The sequence below is a fragment of the Aspergillus alliaceus genome (assembly GCF_009176365.1).
Source record: "Aspergillus alliaceus strain CBS 536.65 unplaced genomic scaffold BDW43scaffold_2, whole genome shotgun sequence".
NCBI classification, from domain to species: domain Eukaryota; kingdom Fungi; phylum Ascomycota; class Eurotiomycetes; order Eurotiales; family Aspergillaceae; genus Aspergillus; species Aspergillus alliaceus.
Window position 1 is genome coordinate 121,962 of NW_022474685.1, and position 13,597 is coordinate 135,558.

Consider the following 13,597-nt stretch of genomic DNA (forward strand, 5'->3'; position numbering starts at 1 on the left):
GTGGAGGTTGATGGCTGTTAGGGCTTACTCTAGGCTTGTGCTTGATAAGTTAGATCTAGAATTTGCCCAAGGATATCATAGACTTTTGCCCGAATATACGGTAGAATGGCTTAAAAAAAAAAGACGGAGAATGCAGTCCATCATAACCGTGAACGACTCTACACCATCGCCGTCTTTTCCCTTTTGGGCGTTTCAAAATCATTTCCATATTAAGCTCTATAGTTTCGTTTATATCTATGGGGTATATTTAGGAGGACCATCAGTATGTCCCTTCTTTGGCGCCGGGCCATCTTCTTCATCTGAACTCTCCGTAACCTTCGAAGATAACGAAACAGCAATACTCGACCGAGTTTCAGAATGCCGTGAAGAGTGCCTTTTCTCATCCCTTCCAGCCACATAATCCGCGTAACTTATAAAAGACGGTCCAGCATCCAGCTCAGCCGGCCCAGATCCCGGCAGCTCAAACACAGCATGAGAGGTATCCGACGCCATTTCATACCGATGTTCACCATCGCCATAGAGCTCGCCTGGCCCATGAGACGGAGAACCGAAGCTACTTGCAGTATCCTCTAATCTAGTACTCTTTTTTTCGCTTACCGACCGACGCTTTCGTAAAAATACGAATACCCCGGCCCCGATGACTAGGATGGCCCCAACTGCCGTACCCACCCCAATTCCCACTTTGGCTGCCGTCGAGAGCCCCTTTTTCCCAAACAGTTCGTCAAATGACTTGTCAAGGTAGGAGTCAATGCGGACAATATCCTTGCTGTCATCGGAAAGAAGATTCTCGTCAAATTTGGCTTGGTAGAGAGAGAACTGCTTCTTCTCGTAGTCGACTGCTAGGTACGCTTCTTGGAAGAAGACTCGGCCGATTCGTTGTTTTTCGTTTGTGGACGTCCTCTTGATGGGGATATAGGGGAGTGAAGACTTGGAATATTTGGATGGCAGATTTGGGAATGGATAGGTGAGGGAATGGTCGAAGGCTTGGAAGGGGAGGGTTATATTCACACTTTGGGAGGCATCGGGGAAGTCGGAGATTGAGAATGTGATTGACAAGTCCATGGATAGAAGACGCTGTCGAAGTGATGTATCGTTTCCATACGTATAAAAGCCTAGATCATCATCATAGGTAAGATTGAAAGCCTGACCAAAGGCATCAAAGGCGTTTCCCGGCAGCCATATATAGCTGGTCGAGGAGTCGAGGGTGTACAGAGCATTGCCCCCCGGTTGGGAAGGTGTGATTTGGTGGTTTGTAAGAGTGCCCTTGTCATCACCTTCTGTTCCGGACGAGATTGAGATGGTATTCAGTGAGACAACAGGAGTCAAGCTCCTGGTCAGATGAAACGTCGCATTGTTCGCACTATATCGCTCCTGATCTACACCCCCAATCGTAAGAGATGCCGGAACGCCTTTCAATCCTGGGTTTGTGCATTAGCGAGAATCTCACAAATGCCCTCTGTTGGGGTTGCATACGATAGTGGGCGCCAGCAGTGTAACCATAGGTCCCACTGGGAGAAATACTGGTGTTGAGATACGCCTGTTCCATCAAGGAGAAGGTGGAGAGGTCAGCATGGTCACTTGAGCCTACGGCGAGTCCGAGCAATCCGATCCACGTATCCGTATCATTAACAACGGCAAGTTGGTTCTCGTATATCTCTGTAAAATATGCGACTATCGTATCTGTGCCGTAGTTTGCTTGGATGGAAGAATCCCTCGAGCTAGGGCGTTGACCTTGACTGAACCATGTCGAGGATTCATTGGTGCGAAAGAGCCCGCCTCGTTTTTTCGAACAATCCGATAATGAAGCTGGCCTTTCCTGTCAGGTGATGATGATTTGAATCGTCTCCAAGGAAGAGGAGTGTTGAGGTAGGGAAGCACGAATGAGAGTACGTACAGTTTTCGCAACCCTTTCCTCCGATAAGCCACGTATTCCTGTCTACAGTACTTGGAAACAAGGATACTGTTGTGAGGTCTGTACCGACCCAGACGTTCACGCTGAATAATTGTCAGTTTATCGGGGACAGGAATGCCCAAAAGTACCCCAGCTTACGCGCTCCAAGTTCCATCATTGCCGTACCTGCGCCGAATCCGTGATTAGCACGAGGAGGCAATCGGTATATGTAGCATAAAATAGAAACATACCAGTCCACACCGGGTTCGAACGAGAGAGGGGTGGATTCCGGTGCTGCCTGAACTAGACAAAGAGGCAGTCCGACTAGAAGAGCTACGCCGGGAAAGCTCTTCATACTAATTGCAAATCAGGACATTGATTGCAGGCAACTCTCCGAGACGGTGCTTGATTAGTGATCAAGATGCTCTAGCTCAGATTGAGAGCTAAAGAACAGCGTAATGGGGATCTTGGGCCCTAAAAGAAAGGGGTCTGGGCAAAGGGTGGGGTTGGAACCGCGGATCCAGACCATCTCGCCAAGCATTTATCGACTGAAATTTCCTAACCACAGCCCTATTAGGAAGGTCGATACCTGGGAACTAGCAAGTCGATGTCATTCGGGGGAATGGTTAAATCGAAAAGTCCCAAGACTGTCGGGGACCTCGACCCCCCTTTTGACCACTTGCAGGTCTTGAAGAGCTTCGAGTGCGGTGTTGCGTTGCTTAGACTAGATAGCAATCTTTAAGTGCTTACTGTCGTCTTCCACCTTGAACCCTTTTCTATGGTCACTGTGGCTGAGAAATGGCGTATATCTCCTAAGCCGACTCCAGGTAGGCAGCAAGCCTTTTCCAGGATCATTTACGTTTCGAGATGATGAAGGCCCACTTCTGCATGGATCAAAGGCCACTGAACAATCAAGAAAATCTAAGCCAAGGCTGAGTAGCCATTTATATGATCCCTCAGCCACGGAATTAGACCATGGTTTGCCAAGATTCAGCTCGCCACGATCGTTCAAATCTCCACAGTAAGTTTATGACCGCTACGATATGCGCTCGTATATCATATCATATACGGAGAAGCATCAACGTGATAATCTCTACTCGCCGTTGAACCACATAGAAAGTCTTTCACCCGCCAAATTCGTTGGCTACCTAGGAACTACTTACTAACAATCATTGGCCGTGGTTAATGTGGAGGAAATCTTAAAAGGGATTGATTCGCTACTCTTGGCCTCGATAATTAAAATTGTTCTCGTCTTGTTCCGCATGCCGTAAGAATCCTAGGAAGTCATATATTGTATCTCGGTAAAAACCGCCGGAATCGTACAATCAACAACACCCACAATCTTCCTTGCCTTACATTGTAAATATGTTCATACTACCTCATTTTATTCCCCCTGCCTGGCCTGATTGTATACTCTCCATTTCCTTCAAGGACCGGAGTCGGAGCATCTTATTGTACTGTACCAACCACGAGCCGCAGTGGCTGATCTGGTTGACGGGAAAATGTTGGCTTCCTCATTTTCACTCAATCCCGATAGCACTAGTAGGTGCAAGGCGATTTTTCACACCATCTCAGAACTGACATTCCCGTAGTCTCGTTACTGTAACTGCGCTAAGGGGATGACCCCATTAAGTATATATGCGCTGGCAACATCTGGATCTACCGTGTCTGGTGTCTGATAGCGGTATTTGGCCTTGAGTGGTTCAAGTATGGACTTTCTGACGTTGCGCAGTCTGATATCTTTCAAAATGTATATGGAATGCCAATCATCTCTCATCCAAGGCAGAGAAGGTTTCTCATCTTGGTATTGTACTCTATCGCTCTGACTCTGTTGTTTCTCATTTGGGCAACGAGTAGTTGTCATCCTTGGCTTCGGAAATACGCTCCGTTGGCGATGGTACGGCAATTTTACACTGTTAGATTCTGTTCTTCCTCAGAGTTTACTTGGTTAGTAGGGTAGGAGATGATACTGCCCCCCCCCCCCCACAGGACGATCCGAGTCGTTGAAAGACACCTAGGACGGAGGTCAATAAAGCCAAGGATTGAAAAGCGACTGGCCTTGTCCGCTGTAAGGCTATTAAAAGTTCATGAAACTGATACTCTACATTATACCCTATATCTGTCGTGATGAGGAAAAATATCTGTATATCTATGTAAAGCAAGGGTATCAGTCACCGTCTCACAATCTTCCTAGGAAACGGAATACATACATCCCCAAGCTTAGCAATAATCGGATACGACGCAATACACGTAATATTCATCACTACTCGAACCGCGCTCATGGCAGTGTTTCTTAAACGAACTTGTAGTGTATGGAACATAGACCTGGGTGGAATAATCGCCAAAGTTAATCGCAAGCGTTGCTATAAAGAAACTGAAGACGGTATACCATTAAGTCAGTAACAGCGCTATTTTTCTGTAATCTACCTCGTCCACCACATACCCAACAAAAGCCATATAGAGACCTTTCTTCGTCCATCCTTTGCGCAGTATTTCTGCGCTTTGCACACCCGCCTGAAGGCTTTGCAAGACTGACTGCTTTTCAACATCATCTGCGGAGGTAGGCCGTTCGATAACGTGGTCGCCAAACTTGCTCAGGTTACCGGGCTCTGACATTATATGAGAGGTGTGAGACGAGATAGAATCCTCTGTCTTTTTAGAGACGCCTGTGACGTCTCCCATAGCCCAGACTTTCAATGGAAAGCAGACTACGTTAAAGTAAAACCAGTAGCCGATAAGAAGGAAAAAATACATAGGGCCGAATGATACAAGACAAAACATCACATTATGTGCGCAGATCCTTCATTTAATGAGTCTGTCTACCTAACAAGGCTTCCATCTAGATCGATAAAATAAGCCACCCCACCAAGGCATCGTGTTATAGCATGGCAAGCATGTAGGGCTGCATCGTAAGACGTTCCCACCCCCAGTTCACATTGGGAAACAACCCACGAGGTTTCAATGAAAGGGGGGAATTATGGGGCTCTTCGGATCTAATCAGATTTATCTGGCACTGATAACCGAGTCATGATCACAAATTCGAACGGCCCGAAAATGCCGAAATAGGATGTTCTTCTCTTGAGCTATACGCTAGAACTCAATGTTTCAGAATGACGGGGAAATAGTTCATTCCCATGGCCAATGCCGCAGCTTTGAGCAGAGCTGCGGAGGAAGTCCCATTCCTGTTTGTCCGATACAGAGAAGATCAGGATCAGATAATAAATGCCAAGAGCCTCCGCGCGGATTGTGGCGCTGTTCCATATTGAAGTTGAAGCGGTTATTGGATAGATGGTCGTAATAGTGGATACGGAGAAACGTCTAAAGGTCAAGGAATTTCAAGCTTGCGCCGTTCAATTTACTTTGCGAGCAATCCTGGCCCCGCAATGCTCGGGATACTGCCTGGCTAACTGAGTCAGTATAATTGAACGATATCCGCCGAGCTATCGCCGATGGTCTGACCTTCATTCAACAGATTTTGCTTACAGTGAAGATTCTGGTGTTAAGATACCGCATCACAATGCGAAAGAGTTGGACATTCAATCCTTCCCAGTGCGGCTCTGGCCGTAACATGGCCTCCTGGGAGGTCTCGGGCGGCGAACACGCCACGTACTTGATAGATGTCTCGTGGCCACTGGACTGGCAAGGAACAAATATATCGTCGGTCGCAAATGCAGTGTGCGTTGCCGAAGATTGTATGTTTCACCCGTGCTAATCTAACCACGTACAGATATCTCGTGGATGGCAATGCCATGTTTCTCTCAGCAACAGATGTTACTCGCCGGCAGGAGTCCCTTCGCCCTAATAAGCCCAGCACAATCGTTGTAGGGATTGGATATCCCTTAAAAGATAGCGTCTATGGTCCTGGGCGATCTTTGGACCTCACCCCACCATGCGATCACTATACCCCGCCAGATGGCCCCGATGGCAAGCCTCGACCAGAACCTCATGGCGGCGCAGATCGATTTCTTTCTTTCATCAACCATATACTACGTCCGTTTATTGCAACTGTATTCCCTAACGTCAGTTTCGCTCGAACCGCATTGTTCGGCCACTCATACGGTGGATTGTTTGTGTTGAATACTCTTTTCACCAATCCGACCAGCTTCGATACATACCTTGTAGCCAGTCCATCTATATGGTGGAACGAGAAATTCATTATGACTAAGGTAGCACAGTTCCTCCAGGGGCCAAGACAAAGTACGCGACCTACGGTTAGACTATCGTACGGCACCTGGGAGCAGTATCCTGTACGCCGCAGAGGGGAGCCATTAGAAAAGTACGAACGAAGAGTATGCATAGCAGCAAAGCGTCGTATGGCAGACAACTGCAACGAGATGTATCTACGGCTTGTTGGTAGCCAGCAATTGCAGTCGGTGGAGAAAAGAGAGTATCTCGATGAAGATCATGGGAGTGTCATTAGTCCCGCCCTCAGTGGGGCGGTTCTTCATTTTCTAGATTTAGAAAATGAAGCTGACTCGTGAAAATCTTTCTTGTTAAATTCAACCTCTTCTTCCAGTAGTGTCTAACGGACGTGTCATGGCCAAGGTCATGCTTCATGTACGGGGTTGTTCCCTATGCAGATATGTATCTGATAGGCTATTTGCCCTCTACTAATGTTTAACAAATCAGCATAGTATCACATAAAACCGCCTCTTTCTGCGCCGATAAGACTCCTTCCGATTTTTCCCATGGTATTCTTCTGGTGTTTGCCACTCCCCGTTCTTGGGAAGTCATCTGCAACACCCGTGTCTCCAATCCAGAACACATGGACCGGTGTCTTATGCCAGGCTAAGGATTGCCTCACCCACTCTTGTATCCCCTCATCTGACAGTTTGTTCGTATGTGGGGCGGCCTTGACAAAACATCCCACGATCTCTCCGTACTTTGCGTCTAGTAGCCCTAGCACACTAGCTTCGATAATTGATGGATGCGACACAAGTCGTTCCTCAACTTCCAAAGGAGAGATATTATCCCCACTTGCTTAAGGCAGTTAGTAAAATTAGCAGGAACCGCAGTACTATTTTTACCTTTGATAATCATATCTTTGATTCTTTTCGTGATGCAACAGTGCCCATTCTCATCAATGACGCCTCATCGCCCGTGCTAGGAACGCCCACAAAGACAGTGGGGACTTGTTCTTGTAGTGCATCAAGGATTGCGTGAGAATCGAAACGATCATAAGGGAAGATAACAGAGCTACCGTTCGCCATAGACGAAATAACCCTTTAGTAATATCTATTCCATGGAATAGCAGGGCTGGGAAACACACAATGTCCCTGGAAGTGAGGTTTATGCTGTCACCCGCTAGATGACCACTGCCGAGTAGATTGCTTGCGTGACATCAGTGAAAAGCCAAGGGGAGTTGTTAGAACACGTACATGGCTGTTAGCATTGCTGCCTTGGGCTCTCCTGTCGTATTTATTGGCTGGTTAACTAGAGCAACCAGGGATAAGTAGTTTAGCGCTGACCAAATGTAAATTCTAGATTGACCATATCATCCGGTGTAATCGTTTTCTCTGCATCTTTTGACATAATTCGTGCGTCAATATCAGGATCAGTCGCTCTAGACATGACCCCGTATCCTAGTGCTTCATGGGCATGCAAGATATCGATATATCTAGCATAGTCCGTATGGCCCATATGACAACTCCTTGTAGCTCCGACAGGGTGCTAGATGATATACAGCTACGTGTGTGCTCAGCTATATCAGTGGTCGATGAATGCAAGGTCTGTAACGAAAGTAGCTCACAGGTTTCTTGTAGAGCTGTTCTCAGCTCTTCTGGTGTGTATATGCTATGCAGAGATACGATAGAATATCCGATGCGCGCTCCTCCCAAGAATACTTCGATGTGCTGGCAAGAGTTATTAGCCCACGATGCCCACACAGTCACCGTGCCTTAAACCCATCCCTCAATAGATCACTAGCTATGTGCCTACTTCACTACGCTGCTTGACGGTAGGACAGGCCCATTCCCTACCCTACCATAGTCATAGTATGGCAGGCTTCATAGTGGCTCGTTCGCCGATAATATGTGCGAAGGATTTTGAACATGGAAATGGCTATGTTAGGCTACAGACAAGCGCTTGCTGAATTGTTTTCGCTCCCATACAGTAAAAGCCAAATGTGTCAGTCGTAACAAAATAAAAAACTATATGTAGCTTTAGTTCCAGCTCCAGTTTTACATACTTGATTTGTAGGGCAAGCTGAACATTACCTTTATGGATCCGTGGCTTGATCGCCCCAGGTTCTATTGTTATTAATTCAACTTAATAGGTTGATTACTCTCCGATGTTCCTGCTATACCCGCGGCCACGAGATTTTATGACATACTGTATAGTTAGCTGATTCAAATAAGGCGATACCTTATTTTGCAGCCCTAATTAGGAGAGAAGTACGCCCATGCGTGAGATATTGCATCATCCCGAGTCCTGTGTACCCTTCTTGTCCTCGGAGCATGGGCAGTTTAGGTGTATGACATATATCCGTTTTCTTTGATCATCTGGAGTTCCCCTGTAAAGGCTCGGTCGCGATCACAATTAACAGCGCTTGTCGGGGAGTTTAACGGACATTACGCACGCCATTGCTGTGTCGTGCGTACGCACCTCCTGCCCCGGTTTCGACTGCTCACTTTCCAGAAGGTTGAGGCTTGACAAACACGTTCGGCGAACATTGTCAAACGGAATCGCCTGTGCTACCAGTCTAGCAGCCCTTCGCACAGGATACGAGCTTCTGCTTGGTGCCGCATACGAAGGAAGGCCGGCCCGTGCGCTTGTCATCTCAGTCGAGGCTTCGTCTATTTACATGCGAGGTTGGCTAGAAAACATAGTAAAAGAAGTGACTCCGAATCTTGGACCGCATTGTTCGGCGATGGCTCCAGCGCACTTATGCTGAGGAACGGGATCGGTCTTCGGAGAAGTCAGGGATCACCAGTATGGAACACCCACACCGCTCAATCGACATTGGTGGATAGACCTGGCTGTAGTGGAATCCGGCACATTCGGTTAGGGAAGTAGCTGATATACACCTTGGACAGATAACCAAACACACAGGCAGCAGGCTTTATGCCGTTGATCTCAAAGGATGTCCTTATGACTATCCAGTCGCTCTTACCAACTGCATTCGAAGAACTCATTGATTCCTCTCCATCGCACCGCTTCAAAGCTTCCAATTATAACCCTAACTGCTTATGACTGGGCCTTGCATCCGGGCGGTCTTTTTATCCTTCGGAATGCCGAGCAAGCACTGGAACTTTCATCCGATCACCTACGTAATAGCTACGAGTGTTACAGGACGGCGGGCAATGCTAGCTCAGCGACTGTCCTTAGCATCTGCACCAGCTGTCGCGTAAATATCGACCAGGGCGACCAGGGCGACCAGGGCGTGCGAAAGTTATTGGAACGGCGTTTGGCGCTGATGTTACTGTAGAGATGCTGCTCAAAGCCATCGTGTAGTCGCTTGTCTCAAAATGGAAGATCACTGTAGGCCGGGGTATCCTTTCCGAGCAAAATAATCGTGGTTGTTTCCATCATGGAATATATATGGAATGTTCATTCCGACCATAGACGAGGGAATGAGGGCTTGAAGTAGTTGCAGATGACGAGGCCTCGTTTTTCAGGTTACAGGCCAGCCGCCCCCGTTCAAACAGTCGCGCGCCCTGAAACTGGTCATGTGACATACCTAGCGGTGCATATGCCCATTACCGCTCAGGGTTTATGTTACGAGGCTTGTAAACTTTTCATTACATGACATCTTTATTTTCGGCCCCACTGCCAAGACGCCAATTTTAGAAATGGGTGCGTCTGAATGGGCTTTGATTCATTACGTCATAAGCCCTCTCCCATCACAGACTTCAAATGATCGCCCGGGAGGGAGTCAAAAACATACAGTAACACTATGCATACCCTGTACTCTCTTTCAGAAGCTGCTAATGGCATTCCACCCCCAGTCGGTGGCTAAATATTGATCCCTCATCTATCAGAAAACATTACAATAAAGATAACATTATAGCTAAACTCGATATAAAGCCTCCAAATATAGAGATATATACTTCAGATATTTGATATATCCATAATCATTCCTCCTTAACTTCAATGCTTGCATGTCAAAAATGCCCTTGTGCACTGTCTTTCCTAGGCCCCACGATATCCAGACCCCATTCAAGGAATTCTTTGAAATCTTGACCTGTATGTTTCTGCCAATTTCGTCTCACAAATGCTTTGAGCTCTGCAAAGAATTCTTCGATCGGGTTTAGATCAGGTGAATATGGTGGTAAGTACAGCAACTTTACACCGGCATTTGAACATAGCTCCGTTATTCGGTCAGTATGGTGAAAGGACGCGTTGTCCATAATGAGAACAGACTTCGGTTGAGGCCATCTACCACAATGGTGAAGAAGCTGTTCAACAAAATCCTCAAACAGATTTGTATCAGTCAATCGTTGGAAGGCACGTGACATCAAAATGCCATCCTGGCAGTATGCTGGGAGAATCTGGTATCGCTGACCCCGCTGGAAATGGGACACCTGGACAGGTGCCACACCGCGGGGAGACCAGCCTGTCCTCCTGAAGCCAGCCCGTTTGTCACAACCTGATTCATCTATAAAGACCAAGTGATACGAGCGGAAATCTGACACCTGGTGTAAATAGTGATCACATAGCGCTTCGAGCATAGCGGGTGAAATGATACGAGAACGGCCGCCGGGGATCAAGGGCGCTCGGACATCGCCCAAACATTTGAAGGTTGGCACTGATGGTTATGATCGAACGTTTGCTGCAGCCCGCCACTTCTGCCATTTGAGAAGTAGTCAGCGATTTACTATTGATCATATCATGGATCATCACCAGCTGGGATGGGGCAAGTTGTGGCGACATAATGGTCGTGTCGCGCTGTCATAAAGTTGATCAGGTGGCCAGGACAAGGACAAGATAGGTCTGGGTCGGTTCGGGCCGAGAGTCGACCGACGATCAGCACCCGTTCGGCCAGTCATAGCATTTGCTGACTATGAAGAAGTATAATTAGTTAGTTATAGGGGCATATGAGGTGCATGGACCTTCACAGCCTTATCAGCGGAAGATGACATACCCCGCTTTTGCTCGCCAGAAATGCCCAACATGTCTTCGAACCCATTTCCTTACTCCTGGTTCGCTATTGTACTCGTCTGCGAGAAGATCTGATTTTTATGGTGTGTCTGTCAACATGGATGGTCTATCCTCGGCGGCGAGCGTTATCGCCGTTATTCAACTGACCGGAGGCCTCGTGAAGCTTTGCGGAGGCTATATCCAAGAGGTAGGAAATGCACGGGAAGAAATTCTCACCCTGCAGCGGGCAATTACAGGTCTTCAAGATACACTTCAAGACCTGCAGAACAATCTGCAAGAGAATAAGGCAAAAGGCCTATCTACGTCCTCACGACTACCTAGCAATATTACTGCTTGCCTCTCGGATCTCCAAGCATTAGAAGCGAGACTCGATCCAGGAAAGGGAAAAACGCTGATGAGGAAAATGGGCTTACGAGCCTTGAAATGGCCCTTGAAACACACGGAGGTGGAGGGCCTAACACAGAACCTCGAGAGATATAAGTCATTATTCCTCTTATCTTTACAGGTGGACCAGACGTACATATATCAAGCATGATTCTCTGACTCTGTATAATTAACTGAAGGACTGTATAGTTCCCTGATGATTAGTTTGGCCCAAAATACGGATCGGATCAATCAACATATTGATCTTGGGAAGTTGGAAGGCGCAATAGATGCAGGATTTGAGTCATTCTCCGATCGCGACGAAGTCGAATGTCTCCCAGGCACAAGAACCGAACTCCTCCGGGAAATAACAGAGTGGGCTTTTTCGCCATCCTCGAAAAGTATGTTCTGGTTGCAGGGGATGGCTGGAACAGGGAAATCCACAATCTCCCGGACGGTGGCAAGGTCGGCCAAGAATCGTAATCATCTGGGTGCCAGTTTCTTTTTTAAGAGAGGCGAGGCGGACCGAGGGAATGCAAAGAAGTTTTTCCCAACGTTGACCAGGCAACTGATACTGTGGAAACCAGAGTTAAGAGCTGGCGTGCAAAAGGCACTTAACGATGACCCTGACATCACGTTGAAATCACTCAGGGAGCAATTTGAGAAGCTACTCCTTCATCCATTGCTCGGTCTTGACCAACGCGATCAACTGCCTCAGAATACTGTGATTGTTATAGATGCTTTGGACGAATGTGAGCATGACCAAGATGTTCAAAATATTATTCGATTGCTCTCTCGTCTGCAGGAGGTAAAATCACTTTGCCTTCAGGTCTTCCTGACCAGCTGGCCAGAGCTCCCCATCAGCCTTGGGTTTTCAGAGATCGGGAACCATGTATATCGGGACCTAGCCCTTCATGAGATACCTGAAGAGGTGACAGAACACGACATACAGTTATTTCTACAACATCAATTTATGAAAATCCAGCATGATAGAAAAGTCCCTCAGGACTGGCCTGGCAACAATATTATCCAAGAGTTAGTTAGGGTATCTGTTCCACTGTTTATTTCGGCTGCCACCGTGTGTCGCTATATTGAGAATCCAAAATGGGAACCAAGATTACGTCTCGCAGAGCTTCTCAAGAACCAAGCCAAATATGTGTCTAAAATGGACAAGACATATCTGCCAATTCTGACACGACTCCTTGATGACCAAGAGAGTGATGAGAGAGAACAACAGCAACTTCTACAAGAGTTTCAGGACATTATAGGAGTTATCATTCTTCTTGCTGTTCCGCTTTCTGTAAACACACTATCTCCATTTCTTGAGATAGAAGTGGACCAGATCAGCAACCGATTGGATTTCTTTCGGTCGGTTCTTAACATCCCCAACAACGAAAATCAGCCTGTTAGGATTCTGCATCTCTCATTTCCGGAATTTTTGGTCCAGACAACAACCAAGTTTCGTGTGGATGCGCCAACCAAGCACAAAGATGTTGCAAAATCCTGTCTGAGAACTATGCGGCGTCTTCTACAGAGAGATATCTGCAATCTAGCAGACCCTGGAGCGCGTAGAGCAGAGATCAACTCTCTGGATATCCACCAATATCTACCATCGGAATTGCAATACTCCTGTCAGTACTGGGTACATCATCTCAAAAATAGCCACGCTTTATCTTCTGACATAGAAGCGGTGCGGCTGTTCCTCCAGAAACATTTTCTTCACTGGATGGAAGCGATGAGCCTGCTGGGTCTTATATCAGAGATGATGGGTATGCTCGATATTCTCCGAACGATGGTGTCAGTAAGTATATAGTAGACAGTTATCCACGAGTCATACTAATAAGGATAGGACCATAATAAGAATTCTAGTCTGGCCGCCTTTCTATATGATGCAAAGCGGTTTGTTCTGAAAAGTCGACAGATAGCTGATGAAGTGCCACTTCAAATTTATTATGCAGGGTTGGTATTTGCACCTCGAACAGCAATAATTTGTGAGCAGTTCCAATCAGAGCTTCCTGATTGGATCTGCCGCTTCCCACAAGTTCATGAGAACTGGAGTGCAGAATTGCAGACGCTCGAGAGCCATACAAGCTCAGTCCGATCTGTGGCCTTCTCACCCGATGGCCGGCTACTGGCGTCTGGCTCAGTGGATAACACAGTACGGCTCTGGGATCCGGCCACAGACGCTCCCCAACAGACGCTCAAGGGCCATACAAGCTGGGTTCGGTCCATGGCCTTCTCACC

General features: G+C 47.1%; 5 protein-coding genes across 5 annotated transcripts in view; 2 read left to right on the forward strand and 3 right to left on the reverse strand.

Moving 5' to 3' along the window:
* Positions 1 to 184: 184 nt before the first annotated feature.
* BDW43DRAFT_259739 (pepsin-like aspartic protease) lies at positions 185 to 2,605 on the reverse strand. Its single transcript, XM_032040119.1, has 5 exons — positions 2,143 to 2,605; positions 2,051 to 2,077; positions 1,895 to 1,995; positions 1,474 to 1,806; positions 185 to 1,418 (listed from the first exon to the last, which is right to left on the reverse strand). The coding sequence occupies exons 1-5, from the start codon at positions 2,244 to 2,246 to the stop codon at positions 235 to 237; spliced, it is 1,749 nt and encodes a 582-aa protein (XP_031905597.1). The 5' UTR covers positions 2,247 to 2,605; the 3' UTR covers positions 185 to 234.
* A 1,506-nt stretch (positions 2,606 to 4,111) lies between these two features.
* BDW43DRAFT_305667 (uncharacterized protein) lies at positions 4,112 to 4,507 on the reverse strand (the record flags this gene model as incomplete). The annotated part of the gene is made up of 2 exons (XM_032045838.1): positions 4,112 to 4,265; positions 4,335 to 4,507. 2 exons carry the CDS (start codon positions 4,505 to 4,507, stop codon positions 4,112 to 4,114), a joined length of 327 nt encoding a protein of 108 aa, XP_031905598.1.
* A 763-nt stretch (positions 4,508 to 5,270) lies between these two features.
* Positions 5,271 to 6,476, forward strand: BDW43DRAFT_68414 (alpha/beta hydrolase). Its single transcript, XM_032050384.1, has 3 exons — positions 5,271 to 5,302; positions 5,364 to 5,566; positions 5,619 to 6,476. Exons 2-3 carry the CDS (start codon positions 5,409 to 5,411, stop codon positions 6,370 to 6,372), a joined length of 912 nt encoding a protein of 303 aa, XP_031905599.1. The 5' UTR covers positions 5,271 to 5,302; positions 5,364 to 5,408; the 3' UTR covers positions 6,373 to 6,476.
* A 51-nt stretch (positions 6,477 to 6,527) lies between these two features.
* BDW43DRAFT_305669 (uncharacterized protein) lies at positions 6,528 to 7,101 on the reverse strand (the record flags this gene model as incomplete). Its single annotated transcript, XM_032045839.1, has 2 exons — positions 6,528 to 6,867; positions 6,980 to 7,101. The coding sequence occupies 2 exons, from the start codon at positions 7,099 to 7,101 to the stop codon at positions 6,528 to 6,530; spliced, it is 462 nt and encodes a 153-aa protein (XP_031905600.1).
* A 3,661-nt stretch (positions 7,102 to 10,762) lies between these two features.
* BDW43DRAFT_68437 (NACHT and WD repeat domain-containing protein) overlaps positions 10,763 to 13,597 on the forward strand; it is a 3,808-nt gene continuing 973 nt past the window's right edge. The window contains exons 1-3 of the mRNA XM_032050385.1: positions 10,763 to 11,506; positions 11,564 to 13,154; positions 13,203 to 13,516. Of these exons, the coding sequence (XP_031905601.1) occupies positions 10,965 to 11,506; positions 11,564 to 13,154; positions 13,203 to 13,516 (2,447 nt within the window). The 5' untranslated portion in view covers positions 10,763 to 10,964. The remainder of the gene's footprint in view (positions 11,507 to 11,563; positions 13,155 to 13,202; positions 13,517 to 13,597) is intronic.

What these genes read in the sequence shown, in the direction of transcription:
- BDW43DRAFT_259739 (XM_032040119.1), bottom strand. Translation starts at nt 2,246, where the DNA reads ATGAAGAGCTTTCCCGGCGTAGCTCTTCTAGTCGGACTGCCTCTTTGT. An exon ending in AATGATGGAACTTGGAGCGC is followed by an intron (nt 1,996 to 2,050) that starts GTAAGCTGGGGT and finishes ACAATTATTCAG; the next exon opens with CGTGAACGTCTGGGTCGGTA. An exon ending in CACTGCTGGCGCCCACTATC is followed by an intron (nt 1,419 to 1,473) that starts GTATGCAACCCC and finishes GCACAAACCCAG; the next exon opens with GATTGAAAGGCGTTCCGGCA.
- BDW43DRAFT_68414 (XM_032050384.1), top strand. Translation starts at nt 5,409, where the DNA reads ATGCGAAAGAGTTGGACATTCAATCCTTCCCAGTGCGGCTCTGGCCGT. An exon ending in TCGTCGGTCGCAAATGCAGT is followed by an intron (nt 5,567 to 5,618) that starts GTGCGTTGCCGA and finishes AACCACGTACAG; the next exon opens with ATATCTCGTGGATGGCAATG.